Source organism: Cebus imitator, unplaced genomic scaffold (assembly GCF_001604975.1).
Source record: "Cebus imitator isolate Cc_AM_T3 unplaced genomic scaffold, Cebus_imitator-1.0 Scaffold97, whole genome shotgun sequence".
Classification (NCBI taxonomy): domain Eukaryota; kingdom Metazoa; phylum Chordata; class Mammalia; order Primates; family Cebidae; genus Cebus; species Cebus imitator.
Window position 1 is genome coordinate 5451830 of NW_016107412.1, and position 23641 is coordinate 5475470.

The window sequence follows — 23641 nt, forward strand, 5'->3', positions numbered from 1 at the left end:
GGTTGAGATCCCTTTCTCTAAAGCTCTTCACAGATTAATTGACATTCATTGAGTCTTTCATTCTCCTTTTGCCCCCGGGAGAAGATGATGTCTACAAGGAGGCAAAGAGAAAGATAGAGGCTCAGGGCAAAAGCTTGCATTACTGGATCTTGATGAATCTTGAGCTGTGCTTAGGTTAGTGGAAAAACTAATGGCAAACAAGTACTTGTCAGAATGCCTGTCAGCTGGCTACTGGGGACAAAGGTAAGCTTGATAAAAACTGCTATCAATGCAGAAAGGGCAATTAATGCAAAGGGAGATGGCTATTCCAGGCTGTTTAAGTACACATAGAACTATCAGCAGACACTGTTTTTCTCTTTGGTGTCCACAGTAATCAAGAAGTTTCTTACAGGCCTAAACATTGCATCTGAGAGAACCCATGACACTTGCCTTTGTGGTTTTCAATGGTCCCACTGGTGATAAACAAGAGGCTGAGAAGGGCCACTGTGATGGCAGTCATCATTACAAGAAGGAAAATCAGAAATGTCTCCAAGTTAGAGAAGGTGCGTTTAGCCATTTCTTCTGAGGTACAGCAGAGATGGAAGAAGAAATATTGAAAAGGAAGAAATCACAAATTAAAATACAAACGCTTTAAGGCAACTAAGGGTAAGATATCTTAGCTCTTTTATATTAATAGACTATACCAAGGATGACAAGTACAAAGCACTTACCACTCATTCCATAGACCAAGCCCATGGCAGACAAGACCAATCAATTACAGCATTCTTTTTGAAAAGCTCAAATGTGGTTTCCAGATTTTCTCAACACAACACTACTCTTGGCAGCAACCATTCATGATTTAGCATTGGCAACTGAGTTAAAATGTATTTGCATTCCTCAGCCATGTAACACTGCTTTCATTTATGGTGGTGATGCTGTTTAGGGATCTGTACATGGGTCTGGGCTGAGAGAGCCTCTGTTGACAAGGGTGACTGACACACGCATACTGTTTGTGTTTGGGAGAAGGCTGGCTGGGGTTAGGACAGCACTCTGTGGTCAAGGATTTAGTCAAATTATCTTGCCCACCTGAAGGTGAAACCAATAATTTTGGCCTATTTTTTAACTTTCAATGACTATCTGGTGAGAAATGGGCATGGAAAGGGGAATTAGCTCTGGTCTGCAGGCAGGCATTAGGAAAAAATATCCCTCTTCAGTGTACAGAAGGATCCCACACATTTTGAAAATGCTGTATCAAAGGATGAGAATTTAAAGGATGAGAATATAAAAGTATCAAGTGTCATTACAGATTCCTTAAGATGTTTTAAGGGAGGGGGAATTAATCATTACTCAGAGGAACTATACAAGTTAAAACCTCATATAATGTAATAGGAAGAAGTATAATATGGTGGTTAAAAATTTAGTTCTGAAATCAGACTTCAGAGGTCGAATTTCATTTCTGCCAGTTATTGGGTGACTTTAGGAAATCCTCCCCCCAATACTGAATATCAGCTTCCCCATCTGTAAAGAGGAATATGAGTATGACAATCTTATCTCAAAGTTCTTATTAAACCTATCTCATAAATTTCTTATAAAAATAAGATGAAGCAACAATACTTTTTTTTTGTTCAATAAATGCCAAACTGTTAGCATTTATTAATCGATTTCAAAGTAGCAAAGTCTCTGTGCTCTTCCCTGTTCTTAAAGAGAATTTACAGGAGGCTAATGTTAAAGGATGACTAGAATCACAGGTGGGAACTTCAGAGCCCATTTTCTTAATCTGTGCTTTAGGAAGCCTGTGAAGTGAAATGGTATTGGGATCCCAGGATTTGTCACCAAAATAGGTAATTTGTGGCTAAGATGCTGCTACCCCCAAGAGGTAAAAATGGCAAACATGTAGGTGTATTTAGTACAGGCAATTTTTTAATTCAATTTGATTTATGTGACAAGATAAAAAAATAGCATTTAGAGTTTATGAGATAGAGTTTACATTTACAATACTGAAACTTCAAATTATCTCTTAAAATAATACATAAAATGTGGTGACACTTAGCCAGCATTCCTATGTACCAAGAGTTTCCTAAAACTCAGTGCTGCTGTTCTGCTTAGATGAGGGGTATATTCTTCAACCTGCCAGTCTCTACCCAGCAGGTCTTATTTATCTAAGTTACTATCTGGTCTGTGCAAGCATTTGATTTTGCAATCCCTGGGCTAGAGGTGAAAGATCAGCCTAACAGCAGACATTTCAGAGGGTAGGCTGAACTGGGAATGGGCAAAGAGACTAGAACATCTTCCCAAATTTCCTGGTTATTGGGAAGCTTTCCTCATGGTGGTGATAAGTGGTTATCACCACCATAATCACCTTAACCACCAGCAGCAGAAACAACTTCAAATGTGGAGCAAAACAAATCAGATCTGTGACTTATGACCAACTTCTATTGTTGGTTCCCAGGAGTCAGGAAACACATCTAAGATATGACTCCAAACTCTAAGGTTTTACAGAGAATTACTACTCATTAGCAGCTGTTTCACCAGCAAATTTCAAACCCAGTATCTATAGTTCTTGCTCAGAGCTTTGGTTCTCTGAGCATTCCTACTACCCAAGATGACTGACAGCTGGACCTCTTAACCCCAGCCCGTGGACAAGCAGACTACATGTAAATGTGGCCACGTGGTAGAAGGCTGTGTATCAAACAGGGTGCAAAATAATACTTCTTTTTTATTTCTAGTTTTGTGTTGGTGAATTGACTACCAGCAACATTTTATACAAGTCAGCAATGGCGCTTGATTTAACATTAGAGTTTCCACCTGTTATGTGGACTTGAATGATCTACCTCGTGTGTTTCACCATTCTGTTTAGCTGCCAGAATTACTGCCAACACAGTAACATTCTTTTGGAACCACTTTAGCTGACTTGTCCACCATCTTTAAGAAAATAAAACTTGGGTTAGCACTATTTATTTCTCATTGGTGATTAAAATCTGAGCTTGAATGTTAAAGCAGATGCCTTCCCTGCCTGCAGAATGCAAAGGTACCTTGGCAGAGCAGAGCCAATAATTCTATCTTAAATGATTCTAGATTTTATAATGGTTCACACTTAATCTGTCATAATCCTGAAAACTCAATAATGAGGCTCTAATGACACAATAGCAAGCCATTTGCCACATTTTCACATAACAGGGTACCTGTTTTTCAAGAAGGAGAGAGTAAAACATAACAATTTGGCAAAACACATTTCCAAAGCTGTGAAATAAATTGAAGCTTTAGGGTCTCTTGAAGATCTCTGAGACAATAGGATCATTCAAGATCCCTCCTTCCCTCCTTCCCCAAGAAAACATAGCCACTCTTACCTGATTCTAGTACTCAAAAGAGCTTTTGCATCCCAGTAAAGCAAGTGGCCATCCAGAGTCGTGTCCTCTTTCCCCTTGCACGTTGCTGGGCTTATACTTCTCAGCACTTTCTGAAACCTACTGAGAAAAATTTTCAGTCAAGCCCAGGAGTGTTAGAGCTCTCATTAGAATACCTTTGTGGGCCTGGTACAAGTATGAGATTAAAGAGTATTGATAACAAAAGGCTTATACAAGAACTGTCTCTTAGGGCACCCTGTTATCAGAGATAGAAATTGCAGAAGGCCTGCTGGACTGAAGGTCATTTCACTTTTTCTATAACTCTTCCAGCATGATAAGTTCTGTGCAAAGCTTATAGCCTGAATCACAAAAAGAAATGCACCTGCTTCATTTACCACTGGCCATTCTATGGCAAAGAGAGTAGTCATATATGCTGGACATCAGTGTGGGCTGTGGATAACACTGGGCAATATTTCCACCAATTTCAAAACAGAAAATTAATCGTAATTATTATGAGTTCTCATAAAAAGATTCAAAATTTTATATTTACTAAATGTGATTAGTAAATAATACAGCAAGACTGCTATGCAACTATTAAAAATCATACTGAAAATGATTTAATGACATGCAAAATTTTTGAAATATTAAGTATTTTAAGGTTACAAAACAATATGATCCCATTTGTAAATATTATATATGTTTACTTTATATACTTTATATATATATATATTATATATTAAAGACTGTAAGTACAGGAAAATGTTAAAAAGTAATTATTTGGTGATTATGGGTGGTTTTGTTTTCATCATTTTGTTTCTTGGTATTTTCTATTATAGGCATGCATCACTTCTGAAATGGAGAAATAAAATGTTTTTCTTCCTCTTGGAGAGTATATACTATAGCATGAAGTTAAACAATGTACCATGGAGACAAAGAGAGCAATAAAGAAACCAATCAATCCATTTCCGTTTTTCCCTAGTAGATCAAACCTAGCCAGGACACATTTTGAAGAAGGCCACAAAGGCTGCTTAATTCCTTGCAGAATTTGAACAGAGACAGGCCTGCAAAGTTCCAATTGAAGCATTAAAGATACAAGTTCTTTCAGATAGGGCATTTAGTAACGTATCTTAGATTTCTCTCTGCTACTACAGAGGGGAAAAGATTAAACCATGATATTGAACAAGAGGTTTTTTTGGTTTTTTTTTTTTAGATCATTTATGTTAGGATTCTTGGTTACAGGCAAACAACAAATCTAGTTAATGTAGGATGAAAAGGGAAAAAGAGAGGAAAAGTAAATTCACTGAAAGACAGCAAGAAAAGCTGCAGACTCGGGCTCAGGATGACCAGGAATCAGGGCAGCTCTGCAGATCCAGATAGCAGGAGCTATTGAACAATCTCTTCAGGGCGTCACCATTGAGATTGATGGACTACAACTACTTTAGGTCTTCTGTTCCTTCACTGAGGAGTCAATTTCCGAAAGACAGCATCTGACTGGTCTAGCTCATATAACACCTTTATCCTTTCATGTGCAAAGAGAGAAGAGTAGTTCTCCAAAATGAAATCAAGGTGCTATAGCTGATGGGCCAGTAAAAACAAATACTCATTAATGACCTTCCATTGGATTTCCTTCTCCCACACTTCTCCCTTGCAGTGAGAGGCCTCTTGACTGCCCCTGTGGTCTCCTCCAGACTTCCCCAGCCATCTTCCTCATCATAAAAAGGAGCCATGCTATGGCCCATTCAGAGTCCTGCTCAGTGACTCACAATCAAGACAGATGAGATCATTTTAACTAGGGTTTTGGTAGATGACGATGGCATAACATGTCACCTTTCCTAGACTACATTTGAGGGCCCATACCTGGACAATAAGAGGGTAAGAATTGAGAAGATTCCAAGCACTATGGAGAGCCAGTGGAGAAAATATGTTGGGCCCAGGGGACCTATAATGTCCATCGAAACAACTGACTCCTATAGACAGGAACAAGACTCCCCTGGAATGAGATGAAGATATGATCACTAATTATTTTAACCTGTGCATATATTTTATTTCTGTCTGGAATGATCCTCACATTAATCTAATTAGCTAGAATAAGCTAACTGTTCTTCCCTACACTATACCTCCCCAAATTCACTCATGTACACATACTCTACCCATTTTACAGAGGAGGAAATAGATACCAATTTTCAGAACGGGTAAGGGTAGTTAAAAGTGAGCCTGATCCAGCAATGGTATTTAAGGATGTAAGCGCAACTCCCCTGACTCCTAGACAACAGCTTTTGCCTCTCACCAAACTAATTGTCTACATCACCTTGACCTGAACCTTGGCATGGCAGCCTCTGGGGATATAAAAGTCTATGTGTTCATTTTTTATAACAATAGATGAAGCAAAGCTATGTCCTCTGTCTCTTAACACCCCATTGCAGAGGGAAAAACTAATCAGCACAAAGTAAAGGCAGCTTACGAATAATTGTATTCAAGCTGGAAGAATATTTCTCCCAAAACCCTAACTCCTAAATCATCAAACAATAATCACTAGCATCACAATTTTTCTTAATATTTTACTTAAGAAATCTTAAAAGGCATGGTGCTAATTTCACATACATTGTGCTAAGGGTCATTTCTTTCATTCTTTAATTCTTAGAGTAATTAAAGATTAAATTACTTCTAGAAAACATACACTATTTTAGATAGCATCCAGATTGACATCTCTAATAACATTTCTTGCTGAAAGCAACTGGAGATCCTTGGAGAAACGGTTGGTTCTGGGTCTGTGGTAGAATTATATGAACTAAGCTGGGAATATTTTATTATATCAGAAATCAAAAAAGTCATCAAAATTATGAAGGCACTATCAAAAGTACTAGAAAGGTTCCCAGTAACCAAAGATTAGTTAGCTTTAGCATCAATTTAAAAAGAAAGTGCAATGGCTTGAAGCAAGTCAGATATGCTTAAATTTATGATGTCATAAGGATACTTTTTAAAAGCTAGGGAACCAATTTGTTATTCTGAAAATTGGTTTAAAAAAAAGGACAGCAGTAGGAATCAAGAAGTCAAGAATGTACTCTGCTTTTCCTGCATACATGTACAGCAGGAAAGCCAAATAGTTGATGAGGGACAGTTCCTCATGGTCAAAGTATTCCAGCTAATAAATGAGGAAGGAATGACACACTAGAATCTAAATATTTTGCAACCCCTAATGAAATGATGGATCTAGGCAAAGGTCATCAATAGCTGCTTACATCACCAAAAGAGAGAAAACAGGATACTGCAGCCTCTGAACCACAGACACAACCATGTACTGCAACCTCTGAACCATGCACACAACATTCTCAACATTACCAAAAAGTGAAACCTAAATCAGTTCAGCCTCTAGATCTAAGTGCCTGTTTGTAGGAAATACAAAAGACAACTGAATATGTATGTTAAGGACAACGCAGGGGTACAGGAAGCAAAATTTAGACTGTGAGATAGTAAGACCAATGATCCAGTTTCTTTAAAAAAAAAAAAAAAAAAACTAAAAGTGAAGAGAAAGAAGAAGTAGAAAGGGAAGGAGGTAAGGGAGAGACAAGAACAAGGGCAAGAATGGGTGGAGAAGGGGAGAGAAGGGCAGAGGCAGAGGACAGGGAGAATGGCCAGGGAAAGGGAGGGGAGAAGAGAACAGCTAGGGCAGAGGAAAGGGAAGGAGAGGAAAGCTGTATATTGAAAGAGGCTTAAGAGACAGGTCTATCCACCGTATATTGTAATTTCAGAACAAACATTATTTGGAAACTGATTCAAACAAAAAGAAAAAATTTATGAAATGGGGGAAATTTTAACACTGACTAGATATATAACAATGTTCAGGGATTGTTTCAAATATGATAATGGTATTGTGATTATACTTTTTAAAGAAATTTTTATATTTTAGAGCATTCTGAAACATAGATTTAAAAAAAGAAATGGTATATTAATAAAAAGTGCAAAAATCAAATGGATGGATGGATGGATAGATGAATGGATGGATGGATAGTTAGAAGAACAGATGGGAGGACAGATGGATGGACATAGCTTTGTTCTTTAAAATGCTAGTTAATGGAAGATAGGTAGAATGGGAGCACTATGCAGATACTGCAGAACGCTCTACTCAACACTCATTGCAAATTCTAGTGTACAGAGGAGCTGGACCCCTATTTGCCTAGAGCTCCAGATAGAGTTTAGGTTCTGCCTTTCAGATGCATTGGCATGAGACTTTGATTCAGAACTGAGCCACTAGAGGAGTGAAGCAGGGCATGGGCCATTCATTTTCCTGGTTTGGATCATGGCAGCACAGCTCTGAGCTGGCAGTGAGGTGGCTGTTTCTAGATGCTGCAGCCTGCTTCCTTATTCCATGAACATGTTCATGGTAGCCCATCACTAAGAAGCTCAGTTCTGCAGTTAAAGCTGGGGAGTTCTTCCTGAGGGATCAGCTTTAACTCTCTGTCTTCAGCCTTCACAATAATACTGCAATTTATCTCAATCCCTTAATAAATCCTTTCCTTTTTAAATTCCCCGAAGTGGATTGTTATCTCCAACTAAGAATGTGGCCAAGCTAAATCTCACAGAAGTGAGTGTTGGACCTCACTGTGAAGAATACATGTATTCTAATCAACTGGACCCTGTGTGTGCCACGTTGCCTCTCAGAACATTTTTAAAGTTAAAAATAGTGAGCAGTCTGCCATAATGCATTTCTATTGGGTCCAAAAAGAAATTTGCTTTCAGTACACAGGAATGCTATGGTGGTGCCTTACCACCTCATGGGTTTTTACACAGGACTGAAACCAAAACAGTCTCATCATCAGTTAACTGTAGATTCACCTTTTCAATAGTCTCAGTTCTACTTTAAACTCAACCTGCAAGCAATAGAGGAGGAGCATCTTTTGTTCTGAGCTGAAATGAATGTTTCTTATTTAACCTCTTAGGCATCCATCATATATTAAGCCTGAGACTGCTGCTAAACATGGCCCAGTGTGGAGCAGAGACCAGGTTGATACTATGAGAGAGTTGTCATCTCTGACCAAAGTGGCAGGGGTTGAAAGAAAATAGAGCATGAAAAAAGAGCATACCATTGCCCTCCTTCCCCCAGGGAATTTACAAAGCCCATGATCCCAGCAAAAGGTACAAGTAGATGCTGACAAGCTTCTGCTTTTCTCAGTGAACAGGGCAGATAAACTACTCAAGGCTTATAGAGTTTCTTCCCTCAAATTTACCCCAGTTCTGCTTTCAAAACAAAGGAAAAAGATAAAAGGAAGAATTGTGGATATGAAAAGAACTGGATTTAAATCTAAAGTTTAAGATTTGTATGTTTGTTTGTTTTTAGTGACCTTAATTTCCCTGAGCTTCATTTTCTAATTAAAAAAAAAAAAATGGAGACCAACAAGAACCTGTCTTGTTAAGAGATCACATAGATAATATGTTTTTAAAACTTCTCTGTTAGCTTTATAACAGGAGACAAATTAGTTATTTTATTAATTATGGATTAATTAATTGTGGATCCCCCATGAGTGGCAGGTTCTGTGCATTTTAAACTTTATAGCATAGTTTTCTTGGTATATTCCTCACACTTGATTCTAAAGCCCTCTCCATTCAACTTTGATAAGGGAAAAAAAGTATCTTTTGCTATTTTTGACACATTCAGAGCATTTAAAATCTAGATAAAATTAGAATTGCAAAACGTCCCTATTTCTCCATTGTTAGATAAACACTGGGGGGCTGTATAACCTTTTTCAGAGTCTTTGGAAATTGTTCTCTAATGATTTCGCTCTTTCTAAAACCACAGATGAGAATTTATTTCATTTGGCAATGACAAATTTGACCTGTGTGCTATACAAGATTACAAAGGCAGATTGGGAGAAAGCAGGAAGCAGCCACATTTGTCATCATTTCAGGGACAGGGTGGCAATATCTTCTGATGTAATGCTTGCCCTCTACATAAATCTCAGGTGGTTCACATCTCCCACCTGTGCTGTGCACCTGTGAAAAAAAACCACACTGTCTTTTGATAGAACTTGAAAAAGAAAGGACCAAGAGAAGCAGAAAGAAACCGATAGTATCAAAGTCCAGCCTGACTCAATCGTTGTTCCCTCATGCCAATGTGAGGAAGGAGGGAAGACAGTCTGAGTGAGCTTGGCATCGAGGCATATGGTCTTTCTTATATTGGGCAGAACAAAACCTGAGGAGGAAACTCACCAGGTAAGAATTTCTTTCTTCCCTGGAGCATACTTACTGGCAACCATTCAGAGAATGCCCCTCTTAGATCGGCCAAGAAGTAAAAGGCGAGGGGAACCAGACCTTCCCTATGCCAGGTAGCAAATGCACACCACTTCTCATATTCTCTCTTGCTGCAATTGTCTAACTCTTTCCCAAGGACACTCCACTCTAGACCCAAAAAGAAAAAGTTCTTACTAATGTGTATCTACCTGAAGGGATAATGCCTGCAGGAGGACTTAACATCTTGGATTTATCACTGTTGTGGGATGGTTATAAGGGCCAGGAGACATCTGAAATACCAGGCTCAATGATGCGGTCAGTGAAATAAGAGTAGGTGATATAGGAAGTATATGATGTTCCCTCTGCTTTGTGGAGGCCAGGACGAAGCCTCCATCTGAACTGGAGGCTTAGGCAGGGGTTGGGTCCTAAGAGGCTGTGGTTAGGTCAAGAAGCTCCCACCTGAGCTAAGTGGGTTCCCCAAGAGTGAAAGGCACCAGCCCAGGAAAGTCTGTGAGAAAAAGAGCTCAATGACAAGGGGGAAACCAGGAGGAATCTTGAGGTTTCAAGAGCCAAAGGCAGGATCCAACTCAGATTCCAGAGCCAAGATGAGACCAGGGCAGAATGGAATCTAAGCTAAAGTAGATGAGGCACAAGTCCAAAGGGGTTGGAGGTCTTGGCCCCAGGTCACCTACAGGTAGTATTTGCGACTCCATTTTATTATGAGTCAGTAGATTAGAGAGACTTGTGTGGGTTGGACTGGCTTATCCAGCCAGAACAAGAAAGATGATCATTAAAACAACAACAACATATTGAGCTCTTACTATGTAGACACTTATCAAGTGAGGGCAAGATAAACAGTCATCTTTTTCAATAAGAAAAAGTAAAATACAGTTAACTTACTGAACTTATTATGCTTCAGACACTGTTCTGAGGCCACTATAAGAATTACTTCATTTAGTACTAACAGTAACCCTGTGAGGGTGGTACCGCTCCTATCCTCATTTTACATTTGAATTAAAAAATAAAAAACTAAGTCATAGAGAAGTCAAACCAAGAGCTGATAGTCAGAGGTCATGTAGCAGGTAAGAGATCAAGCTGAATTCAAAACATATCATCTGCCCTCAGAGTTCTCTAGCTTAACCATCAGCTACACTATGCAACGTAAGCATCTGCCTTCTGCTGGATTAATATATTCATATTTTTACTTATTTATTTATGTTTTCATGTGAGATGGAGTTTTGCTCCTGTTGTCCATGCAGGAGTGCAGTGGTGCAATCTCAGCTCACTGCAACCTCCACCTCCTGGATTCAGGAAATTCTCCTGCCTCAGCCTCCCAAGTAGCTGGGACTGCAGGTGCATACCACCAGGCCCAGCTAATTTTTGTATTTTCAGTAGATATGGGGTTTCACTATGTTGGCCAGGCTGGTCTCGAACTTTTGACCTCAGGTGATCCACTCGCCTGGGCCTCCCAAAGTGCTGGGATTACAGGCGTGAGCCACTGCACCCAGTCTATATCCATGTCTTTAGAGTAACAAAAAGACAATGCATGTGAAGTAGTGAAAGCCATAAAGCTGTTGTAAGAAGTAATCAAGCCTTTAGTTTCAGTGATTTTGAGAAGATGTAACAATTCTGAAGTCACCTAGGCCAACCCTGTTGCCATCAAGACAGTTACTCACCCAAGGTCACTGTGGTGGAGTCTTGCAGTGCTCATTCATATCTGGTTCTCTATTCCTTTATAGGCACATGGGAAGGTTATACTTTCCAGCCTCCTGGTAGTTACTGGCCAATGGGCTGTAAGTGGCAGTGACATGCATCACTTCTGGACTGAAGCATTTAGTATTGAGGCATTTGAGAGGAGGTATGAGTTCTACATGGTCTCCCCTCCTCTGCCATGATGACCCTGAGTGTCACATGTCTCAGATAACAGGTTACAAGTTCCTTGAGATACTACTTGGAAGCAACTGACCTCCAAGAGTTGCCAAACCAAGAATGGGCTTTGCATAAATAAGAAATAAATGTTTACATATTAAGCAACTAACATGTAGGGGATTTATTTGTTACCACAGCAAGCTTCCTGCCCATCCTGACTAATAGAGTCATAATGCCAGCTTAGGAAGATGGCTTCTTAGCTGAATTATAAATCTTGTTTTTAAATTATTTCAGTCCAATAAACACCTGAATTAAATGATTTTATTTCTTCTTTTCAAAACATATTAAAATCTTTCTAATTCAGAGATGAAATTTCATGCCATCTCAAACTGAAAACATAGCTAAAAATATAAAGTAAATATGAAAGACTTGTAGGTTACAGAAATTCATGACACAAAGTCCATGTATTTTACGCTACAGGAGAGGCTTCATTCAGATCGAGGTAACTTTTAATTTACATACAATTCTAACCAGCTGTTCTTTTACTTTCCATCGTAGAAAATTAACACAGGTTTCTGGAGCAGACACACAGGTAGTGAAAGTGATAGCTTAAAGAGACTCAAGTGAAAACGACTCTGTCCAGGACAATAATCAGTGATCACAGTGACAATTTGAGTCTTTTAACAACCTTTAAAACAGCAGAATGTGAAACACATTTATAGAGAGTTTCCTTCAAGATTATTTTTTTAGTTTTGAGGTTTAAAAGAAAGAACTCCAAGTTTTAAAGCTACCGAAAATATGAAGAGGGAGATAAAGAGACAACTAGACTAATCCATCTCAAAATGCAACAATCTTTTGTTAGCATGGGATTTGGGAAACTCTTATTTTCTGCATTTTACTTAACCATATTTAATTTTTTCTGCAATGATAATGTATTACTTTTGTGATATAAAGGTAATTGTTTTAAAGGGATGAATTCAGGTGTATAAAAAAGTCACACAGAATGAGTACTTTAATTCCCCAGATAAGCTAAAAAAGGAAGTGTCAACTCTACTAGCCTATTCTTACGCATCATCAAATGAAGAATAACCACTGCCAAAAATAGAGTTTCTGTTTCTTTTCTTAGACATATGAGGAGGACGGTGCTGACCTCAGATTCTATCTCTGTTAAGCTCAGAAGTAAGTGGTCTGGGTGCATGGGACTTTTAGAAGTAAAGAGTCATCAACCAATTCATTCAGGACTAATGGAACAGAGCAAGTTCTACTGCTTATTCACATCACTAATCAGAGAACAGGCTGAGCTACTTTTTCATACCCAGATGAGCTGAACCTTGGATGTACCATAAGAGATAAAGGTTCTTCTGAATAGGATAATTACAGTGGTGTTTACATAAGGGATTGATAAAACCAGGTTGCATGGAGCTGTGACCAAGTTGTTGCCTCATAAATGAGTCCAGAGTTGAAGATAAACTTGAAGACTAATATGTCTTCCATTCCAATGTGTTGGTAATAGGAGTGATATATTCAAAATATGTAAACACTGGTTCAGCCTGGGTACTGATCAATCAGAGAAGATGCAAGAGTAAACACGTGGTAGACCTGTGCAGATGTATCTTGCTGAACTTCAGCCTTGGTGAATTTCTCTTTAAAACTTGGAGTTATGCATTGGCTGGGGGGTTTCTTCCTTCAAAGTCCCAATTATTGAGTTATAAGCCTCATAAATAGAATGAGTAGTCATTTTTTAAAATCTTCAATTTCATCATCTCACAAAAAACTACTTCAATCCATCATGAGAGGGACATGACATCCACAACACTTTTATGTTGCATCTTAAGAGTACCACTAGAGGGAAAACCATCAGAAAACTGGCATGATGGCCAGGCGAGATGGCTTGCACCAATAATACCAGTGCTCTGGGAGGCCGAGGCAGGAAAAGCGCTTGAGCCTGGGAGTTCAAGTTTAAGACCAGCCTGGGCTACATAGCAAGACACTGTCTTTACAAAAAATACAAAAATTATCTGGGCATGGTGGCTTGTGCCCCTAGTCCCAGCTACTTGGGAGGCTGAGGAAGAAGGACTGCGTAAGACCGAGAAAGAGTCTGAGCCATGATCGTGGCACTGCACTCCAGACCTGACAACACAGTAAGACCCCATCACTAAGTTAAAAAGATAAAATAAAATAAAAGGGAAAGGTGGCATGACATCTCTGACAGGCCAGCCAGCATGGCCGGGTGTGAACGCTTCCAACCAAAGCACAATTGCTGCCCTAATAAAACTGAATTACATGACAAAGAAAGAAAACAGTTTAGACAGGTTATAAGCCAAATTATCCTTGAAAGCCCTTTGGAGGGAGAGAAAACAAATCTAATTTGTAGATGAGGAAAGTAAGACCATAAGCAATGCTTAAAATTGTGCCCAGGAGAGAGGCTACCTACATCACACTCATATCTGAGGCAGAAGTAAATAAGTGGTCACATTTATCAACTGCTCTCGTAAGCGCTGTGTGCTTTACAGCAGGTAAGTATATGAGGGAACCTTGCAGATGTCTGCAAGAGAACAGCACCAATGGGATGATCGATAACAATGAGTGTTGATGAGACAATGGGAACCCTTGCCAGACTGTCACAGTAAGAAAGTATGTTCCATCTAAAGGGAACAGCCACCATTCATTGGTGCCGTGAGAAAATTGCAGGCCCAATGTTGATAAATCTTCCCATTTTCTTTTAATGAGAAGTCAGTAATGCAGGTATTTATCTCAAATTTCTTGATTTTCAAATGTACACCAACAATTCTAAAAAACAAAAACAAACAAAAAAACCTAAATATGTGTATCGCCCTTCAGGTCAACACTATGCAGGACAAACTAAACATAGGATGTCCACAAGTTACAGCCTCTGATTTAATCCATTCTTTCCTTCATTCACAAATACCTTCTGAGCATCTATGCAGTAACAGACATTGTGCCAGAACTAAAGGATACAATTCATAAGACCAAGTTCCTACTCTAAAAATCTTACAATCAAATGTAAAAATAGAGATGATTGTTCTAAGTAATTACAATATTGAACTATGAGTACCTCTGTGGTATGTAAGAGGAAATCCTAATCCAGACTGAAGGGGGTCAGAAACAACTTTGACAGGTAGAGATTAGAAAGGTAGCTGTTAACTTAGTGCAACTCTGGCTGCATAACAAACCACCCCAAAACTTGATAGTTTAAATAAACAACAATGTGTTTAGCTCATAGTCTTGTGCATTAGCAATTTGGGCTGGGCCCAGCTAGACAGTTCTGACTTGAGACTTTCTAATGCATCAACCAACAGAAAGCTGCTGGGTTGGCTGGGGGTTGTGTGGGGGCTGTGGTTTGGGATGGCCTCAGCTTGGACCGCTTGTCTCTCCTCCACATCATCTCTCATTCTCCAGCAGGCTAGCCCAGGTTTATTCACATGGCAATTGGACAAGCTTCCAAGAGAATGAGTGAAAACATGCAAGCCTTTTCATGCTGAGGCTCAGAACTGGCACAGTGGAACTTCCTCTGCATTCCCTGTTACCAAAGCAAGTCCCAGAACCAGCCTAGATTCAAGGGGAGGGGAAATGGTCTCCACCTAGTGATGGTATGTCACACTGTGAGAGGTGTGGTCACAGGGGTGGGTGAAGGACTGTGGCCATTTTGGTAATGTACTTCACCTGATAAGAAGGCGTGACATGTGCAAGGCCTGAAGATAATTGGGTGAGAATGTGGAGTCTGGGACATTCCAAGTTGTTTAGGATGGCAGGAGGCAAAGGGATTTGAGGGAAGACATCACAAGTGTGGTCAAAAGTCAGATCATACAGGACCTACCATGTATGCAGCCCAGTGAAATAGACAGTATTGGCTTTTCTTGTTTTGTTTTGTTGTTTAGGGTTTTCTCATAAAAATATATATATATTTTGCCTTGCCAATACAAAATAATTACAAAATAAATATAATGCAAGCTTAAACATAGCATCCTAAATAAAATGCTCTGGAGGCTCATGAAGAAGATACATCTTATCTAGTTTGAAAAATTACAGAAGTTATCATTAAAATGTAGAATTCAAACTGAACTTTGAAGGACAAAAAGGATTTTGCCAGGCAGGGTTATAGAGATGAGCCAAAAGATGAGCATCCACCGAAGTGCAGGAGTGGGAAAACCCAAAATATATGGAATAGCAAGTATTGTGGCTTGGCTAAGCTGAGGGCAGCAGTTCTCAACCTTATTCTACCCTATCCTCCTGAAAGATGATATTCATACATAACTCTCCCACATTCATACCTTGATTACACCAGAGTTAAGACAGGCTATGGAGTTATGAACAATTGCCAGCTCTCCAACTATAATCCCACCCTCTCTTACCCCTTGGTCCATTGTGAGGCTGAGTCTAAGATCCACTAATATAGGCTTTTGTAGGCGAGCCATGAAGATTGCACCTGAAATGTTAAGTTACATACAGAGCCTGAAGGTGCTTAAATGCCAAACAGGGATTTAAACTCAGTGATGGCAGTTAAGAGTCCCTGAACATTGTTAAGCAGTATAGTACAAACAGAGATGCATTTTGCCAATATCCATCTGGCAGAAGTGGGTAAACAGATCAGGGAGAGGCTAAGAAAGGATGCTTCTTCCCTATCCCTTAGCCACAGCAGGCGTGATGAATTGATCGAGGGACTTTTTTCTGAGAAGCCCAAACAGATTCTTCCCAACAGAATTTCTAATGGTGGAGGAAGGGGTAGAGCCGAAAAGCTCATTGAAACCTAATGCTGCTCTTGGACTGAAGACAGTCAACTGTTTAAGAGGTGAGTTGTCATTTAGGTGGGAAGCAGAGCCAGGGTGGCATGTGGAAGTGGAAGTGGAAATGAAAAGGAAGAATACTTGGAGACGTGTTGGCAAAGTGTGTATGACTTGGCACTTGTTTCATGCTGGGGGGTGAAGGGGAGGGGGGCAACCAAATATCACTCCAATTTTTTGAGCTCATGAGAGAATGTGGAGCCATTAACTACAAAAAGCAAGGAGAAAACAAACTGATTAGGAAGGGAAGAAGAAAATAGATGGAGTTTGAGTCTTTAGTATAAACTTCAGGCCTAAAATTATCAGAATGAAGGCTTAGGCTAAAGTTTGTAACAATCAACATGTAAACATGAATCTCGTGAACACAGGATTTCTCCCAAGATACTCAGCAGCATTAAATGAATGCATATGGGAGAGAAGTCAATTTCTTATTTCCCCTAAAAATACTATATTATCACTCAAGAGTCCTGGCAGAACCAAAAATATCAAGAAAGGAGAAAAAGTAAATGCAAAAGAGTTTTGGTTTTGTTTGTTTGTTTGTTTTTTGCATAAGAAACAAGTAAGTGAAATGGCTTCCGCATTGTACGCTTGATTACGGCTGCACAAGTGGGAACCACAGCATCCTTCCCCATCTTTCAGCCTTTACGATATGTCTGAAGTTTTGACATAATAGGACATGTCAAAGACTTGATCAGATTACGGAATGTATTGTTCTGCTACCTCCTGAGAGAGAGAGTTTTCTGTGCAACAAAATGGGTGCAGAGGAGGGGAGCTGAATTTTAAATGATTCCGCTTTCAAGGAGGTAACAAAGAATTGTGGGTTTGAGTATGGGTTCTGGATCAAGATTTCTTTAGTTCAAATCCCAGCACTATCCTAATTTGAGGAAGTCACTCAATTTCTCTTCGCATCCATTCTTTCATCTCTAAAACGGGCCTAATAACAGTATCCATGTCCTAAGGTCATTGTGAGAAGTAAACAAGAAATACATGTTACATGTACTCAAATATAATTGTTTCATAATTATCTTTTTAGCATAGATACTCCTATCAAGTGCAAATGTATAATTCTTATGCATTAATATAATCCATTGAGAGTGCTCACATTTTCTGAAATGCAAATCCCTTTGGTTTAGGTTTAGCATGACTAAATGAGAATCTTTAAAGACCTGCACATGAATGAATACGTCCTATAAAGGGAACTCTTAGAGAGTTCCCCAATCTCCGAGAAAACATAAAGTGATCCTAGCCATAGATTTCATCTGCTATGGGGTGCCAGTCATACCCCATCTCCACAGATATGAGATTAGGAAGATGGATTTTGAAAAATGACCTTCCATCTTTGGGTTTGCAGAATTTCTTGTTCCTACTTCTATTAACTCAGAAAAGATACAGGAGCTAAAAAAGTATTTGAGTACTCTATTTCAGCTTCAAAGATTTTCTTGTAAATTCTTCCTCCTTAGGGGAGACCCCATCTCTACAACAATAATAATAATATTAAATAAAAATAATTTAGCCAAGCATGGTGGTGCACACCTGTGGTCCCAGCTACTAGGAAGGCTGAAATGGGAGGATCTCTTTAGCCTGGGAGGTTGAAGCTACAATGAGCCATGATTATGCCACTGCACTCCAGCCTGAGCATCAGAGCAAGACTCTGTCTCGATAAAAAAGTCAACTAAAAAAAACAAAAAACCTCTCATTCTTATAGTAATATAAAGATGGAGTTATGTGACGATTAAGCAAGACGAGAAGTTTGAGTACATAGGAAAGTAGCAGCCTGACCTAGAAAGAGTTAATAAGAGTACTCCCCATTTGCAAACTCTAAAGAGTTGTCTTGCTAACCAAAATTGATCTTGGCTATGTCATGGTGTTCTATAACAATACAAAGTCATCTTTTTCTCCTAATTTCTTAAACCAGAACATCATGTCTTTATGAAAGAATTTCTGCAACAAATATTGGCAGCGGCGTGACGCTAAATGTTAACAATCGGCTCTTCAGGAATAAAAGCTCTAGCGTGTAACATTCACTGGTCTCTATGGTGTGAATGCTCCTACCATATTTGATTTCAAACAATCAAAGGACACTGCTGAAAGCAAAGCTGGGAGGATCTGCACAGAATTAGTTCTGATGAACCAATATAAGCTGTCCCCAACATTGTCACTGTACAAGCCACCTCTTAGGCCACCAGTGAGGCATTTCTCAAGCCAAGTTTCTGATGGCAATGCTGCCCTCAGAGCTGGGAAGGCAGTGGGGAGAAGAAACTGAGACTGGATTCTCCAGGTGGTGTCAAAACCATATCCAGCCAGCACAGACTACTTTGATTTGTATCATGAATAGGTTTTGAGGCTTGCTGTTATGTCAGCTGCTTTTCCCAGACATGGCCAGTCAAAAAGAGCAATCAGGAAATGTGGATAATGATAAAAGCAATATTGAAAACAGTTCCAGGAGATTCTCTGAGGCTTTCAGGGGCCTCATTTCCTCACAGAGTCCCAAAAAGCTCATGTCACCCTCCTGTGGGGACATTAAAATTCTCCTTCCCAGTCATCAGTGTCATTATCTGCACTGCCCTCTGTTGGCTTCCATAACTGCCATAATCTGGTGATGACTGACTCCTGACCACCTTCTCTTCAAATATCTTATTGTGGCTGAAGCTTTTCTCAGTACGGTGTGAGGAGAAGCCTCACTGAATCATAGGCACAACTGTTATTGACTCCACTTTTCTGGAAGAATTTGGGACAAACTCCCTCATACTGAATGGGAAGACAGTTGAGCAGCACAACTTAGAATCAAGTTGGCTTTGACTCACATTGTCCCTTGCTGCAGGGAGCTCTAGGGTGTCAGAGTTTCCTTCTCACTCAGATGATCCCTTGACACTGAAATCTAGTGATGTGGGGTGATTCCTGGATTCTTGATCCTGGAAAGGAGTAACCAGCCATCTCAAGACTTCTATTTCCATTTTGTCCTGGGTACCCGTTTCACTCTGATGTTAGCAAAACTCCTAGTGTCTGCCCCAAGGGATGGTTCAGATTAGCATGGTTCCTTTCTTTCCTCTCCATGATGTATTTGCACTGGAGATTAGATCTATCGTCCACTTTTCTCATCTACATTGACTTGACCTTGCCTCTTAGCAGAGAAGCAGATGCTTCTTTGTCTGAGGGTGACATTAAGAGACTGGGAAAGTGTCACTGCAGAAAGGCTCTGGAAGGGTGCCAATCTGGAAGAACTTCAGAGTCAGCTCCTGGCTGCTTTAACCAATGAGGCAAGGTTTCCAGGGATCGCCCCACATAGAAGCTCTTTTCCTTTGTCAGCAGTGATAGGAATAGGCCTTGCCTTCCTCATCCTCCTACCAAGAATCTACTGCACAGTATTGTGGAGGCAACACAAAGATGGAGTGTGTAATAGTGCTGTGTAAACTACAGAGAGCTCAAAATATGTTGTTTATTGGAATGATGATCCCTCAGACAAAGTTAATTGCATAACCCATTTCTTCCTCTTAAGCTTTGTACACTCTCCTATTCTGGTACTTAATATGCAGTGAGTGTGTGTGTGTCTCCACTAGATGATTTGGGGTTAGAGTCCCATCCTATTTTTCTCCTTCCCCAACACCAGTGCAGAGGTTGGCATCCAGGATCCCAGTTCTTCAAATGGATCAACTGAAGCCCAAGAAAGTTCAAAGAGTTAACAAGTTACAGATACAGGATTTGAATTCACATCTTTTGATTCCAACTGCAGTGACCACACCATGCTGACATGTGATAGATGCTTTAAAAAGTGCCTAATGAATATATTTGTAAATAAACCCACCTCTTCTTTAACCCTTGCCTTAGGAAATCTGCTCTAGTATTGCATGTTGAAAGAGCAATCAGGAATTGTGGGTAATAATAAAAATAACATTCAGAACAGTTCCAGGAGATCCTATCTTCACATCATTAGACAATTACTCAATATTTCAAATAAATTAACCAGCTGGTTCACATATGAAGTGGTGTAGAGGCTGAACAAGGATATTGCAGGACCTTGAAGTTGTAGGAAAAAGTAGCAGGATGTGGCACAAAACCAGGAGTAGACTTGGTGGCCATCTGAGGGCAGAAGCACTTGCTATAAGACAAGGTTTATCTCATCTAAAGAATAATGCACATCAGTGGCCGTTGCAAGGTTTCACTCATGAAACCCCCTAAAGGAATATTTTAATATCATCTACTCCCTTGCACATGTTTTTTCGAAATGACATCTAAAACTCTTATAGGCTTAAATAGAAGTTAGTTGCAAGACTTATCTAATTTTCTGTATATTGTACACATATTTTAAGTATTGTTTGGCTAATACTTTGAACAGCAGAATCAATGTATTAAATTTACAGAAAATATCCACTGCAGATGCTAATTAGCCAAACCAACTTCATCATCAAATCAGGCAGTGCAATCAGAATTGTTATTTAATAAAAAAAAAAAACCTGCATTTTTTATTTCCAGTAAAGGCGTTCATACATATACCCTGTCCCCATGATAACTTTTTCACTCCTCAGCTGTAATTCCAATAGAGTCAGAGACAAGGCACAGAGCCCTTGGCATGCGTTTGAAAGCTGGACGAAATGAGACACGGTTTGCTTCTTTTTGCTTTGCTCTTACGGAACCCTTCCTCTGGAGCAATGTGTACAGAAATGGTCCATTTGTGTGACACCAGAAGATCCCTATACACCTTGGGACTGCCCCCCAGTGAGACCCCAAGTGGGTGAGACGTTTGCCTTTATTTTCTGAAGTAGAACTCAGGTGAATTATTGGGCAAAAAAAAAAAAAAAAAAAAAAGTTTGGAAAAGAGTTAAAACGGAAGTTGAAAACCTGGACACTGATTCCCTTCAATGCTGGCTATGCCTGGGGGGCCCCTGAAACTCTTCAGCACCTTCACCTCTACCACCATGCACAATGCTCTCCAGATCCTGCTCTCATGCCCCCATTGCCCTGTTTCCAGGACTCAGTAGTCCTCAGTCTGGCTTCATTGACCACCACTGATGCACCTGCCTAAGATTTTACCTGATTGCCAGTCCTCAGCTTTCAGAGCCCAGACTCCAAATTCCTGGTTCTTACCACCTTTCCTTCACCCTGGCAACACTTAGGGAGAACGATTTTAAAGAGATTTGTACAAAAGTATTAATGACTAATAGCCTGCCCAAGTTTTAAGGTACTGTTTGTATCTTTCTAAAGAAACTTGTTTATCAAAGGAGTCTCCCATTGGTTGGAAATCCAGGCTAATATAAGAGAAGCTGTGGACACTGGGGAGAAAATATTCTAGTTTATTCCAAGACAGTTGAAGACCATCTTGATCACTGTGCTGGGAAGCAGTCACTTGTTTGATAGAATCTAAGCCTGACAAGCAATGTCCCATATTTTAAATCTGCAGGGTACGCTATTTCCTATAACTGGGAAAAAGATTCCTATGTCCTGTAGTCAATTGGTGGTTGATACTGCAGTACCAAGATTGAGATAGAATGAGATCCAGACAAACTTTACTTAAGTCCCTGTATCCTTGGAAATTCTAACAAATCCAAGTCTTTGAGAGTAGTTCTAGTCTACTCTAAGTCTCAGAAATTTTTTAATTCATGGAATAGAGAAAGACATTCAAAGTGATGGGAAAGACTAGCAATTTAATCTCAGAGACTCATTAAAAGAGCCGGAAATCTGAAGGTTATTTCAGGGCACATTGCATACACCTGAGACTGAATTTGCCCGGTTGTAAGAAATAAAATGGTCATATTCAAGATGAAGTTTCTCTCACTCAGGCATATGGCCAATTTGGAGAAGTTTGTTCTCTAAGTCTAAGGATTTGATTCTTGCCTTCCAAAATGGGGTAGGGAGATGGATTTATGCCACTTAGCTTCACCAGTTCAGCAAATAACTCTTCAAATGAAATCCATATCTCTGAATGTAAATATGAAGATTCACAGAACAAATAGCAAGAATATATCATTTGAATTGGACGGTGACCATGACATTCAAATGACCTAACCACACAGCACTGGAATCCAGATAGAATTAAAGAAAATCTGCCATTGCAATCGGAAACATAAATGAATATGAGGAAACTACCCTCCCACTCCCCTGCACCCAATTATTTTCATGATAAACAGCAGGTTAATAAACATCTGTTCCTTCTCAGTGTCCAAGGGATCTTGTTTGCAAACATCAACAACCATTGCTTTGTTCTCTCAGGAGAAAACAAAACACTATCAATCAAAGCAAAGTTACATACCCAGACCTGCTGCGGCAGCTGCTTGTTCAAAACCGCATGTCATTCCCCTGCAAGCCAGAGTGCCGGGACGCTTTGGTATCCTCTGCCCCTGCTCTTCTGAGCAGTGCTGCAGGTTAACTCTTGGAGGCTGGACGCTCTAACCAGGGAAGCCAAGGCTCGCCAACTTAACTACTTACGTGCTGACTCATGCGCAGGACAGGACACACCTCTGCTGAGCCTGCTGATGGACAAACCCCTGCACCATCCTTGGAAGGTCACAGCTAGAGTTCATCATTTTGCACCCTGAACAAATCTAACCTAGGAGATAGTCATTCTAAGACTGACCTGCTTGTCCTATTTGGTTTGGAAAATAAGTATTTAGTTCTTTCTCTACCCTATCAACTACATACCACTGAGAAGAGACTTTATGGGACAAATCAGCACAGAGATGTAAGTTAAGACCACTTTGGATGAATGAGTTAAGCTCTGGGAGAGAGATGTCCCCACTTTTCTAGAGAAATTACAACTATCTGGAGGAAACTGACTGCACATAGTCACCTTGGTAGTTTGAGGAAGCAAATGAGACAGTGTTGACATTTTCCCTGTTGTCTTTTCCAAGCAAAAGCAAGAGCCAACATTCTGCAGTATTGCCTTCATTTTATTCTACCTGGAAGTTAGTAGGGTTCTCAGGGAAAAAGTTCATTCTTCTAACCGTTTGGGCTCAGATTAGCAGGTATGCAAGGCAGGGAAAAGAAAGCAGAAGCTTTTAATCTTTGATTAGATCTTTGAAATTTGCTTCATTCTACCTGTGCCAACATGCAAGAGGCTCAGAAGCCTAGAATTCCTAAAGAAAATTGGTGCTGTTTTTCCAGTTATTGATGGATGATTTAGAAGAGTACTATTGAGGCAAAAAAAATGCCTCCCATCCTAGAGCAAATATAGTTTTCTTTAGGCTATGACAGAGTTCACTGTGGGACTTGCATGGAAGCAGAAGCCGGGTGCAAGAGAGACAGGAGTGGTACGAGTGTTTGTTAAAAAACAGGAATTGTTTGACAGCAAGCGTGAGGTAGACATGCAGCACTTGTGGGCTTTGGGGTGATTGAATTACTGCACAAGCTCTTGCCTCTTCCCACTGACTGGAGCTGCAGTATTGCCAGCTGATCTTCATTAGCTGCTAATTGGGCTCGAAGGCACTGGGC

General features: G+C 39.9%; 1 protein-coding gene across 1 annotated transcript in view; it reads right to left on the reverse strand.

Moving 5' to 3' along the window:
• ASAH2 (N-acylsphingosine amidohydrolase 2) overlaps window positions 1–22604 on the reverse strand; it is a 91574-nt gene extending 68970 nt beyond the window's left edge. The window contains exons 1-3 of the mRNA XM_037741280.1: window positions 22464–22604; window positions 3327–3446; window positions 430–561 (exon numbers count right to left, since the gene is read on the reverse strand). Coding sequence (XP_037597208.1) covers window positions 430–556 — 127 coding nt within the window. The 5' untranslated portion in view covers window positions 557–561; window positions 3327–3446; window positions 22464–22604. The remainder of the gene's footprint in view (window positions 1–429; window positions 562–3326; window positions 3447–22463) is intronic.
• Between the last annotated feature and the right edge of the window lie 1037 nt (window positions 22605–23641).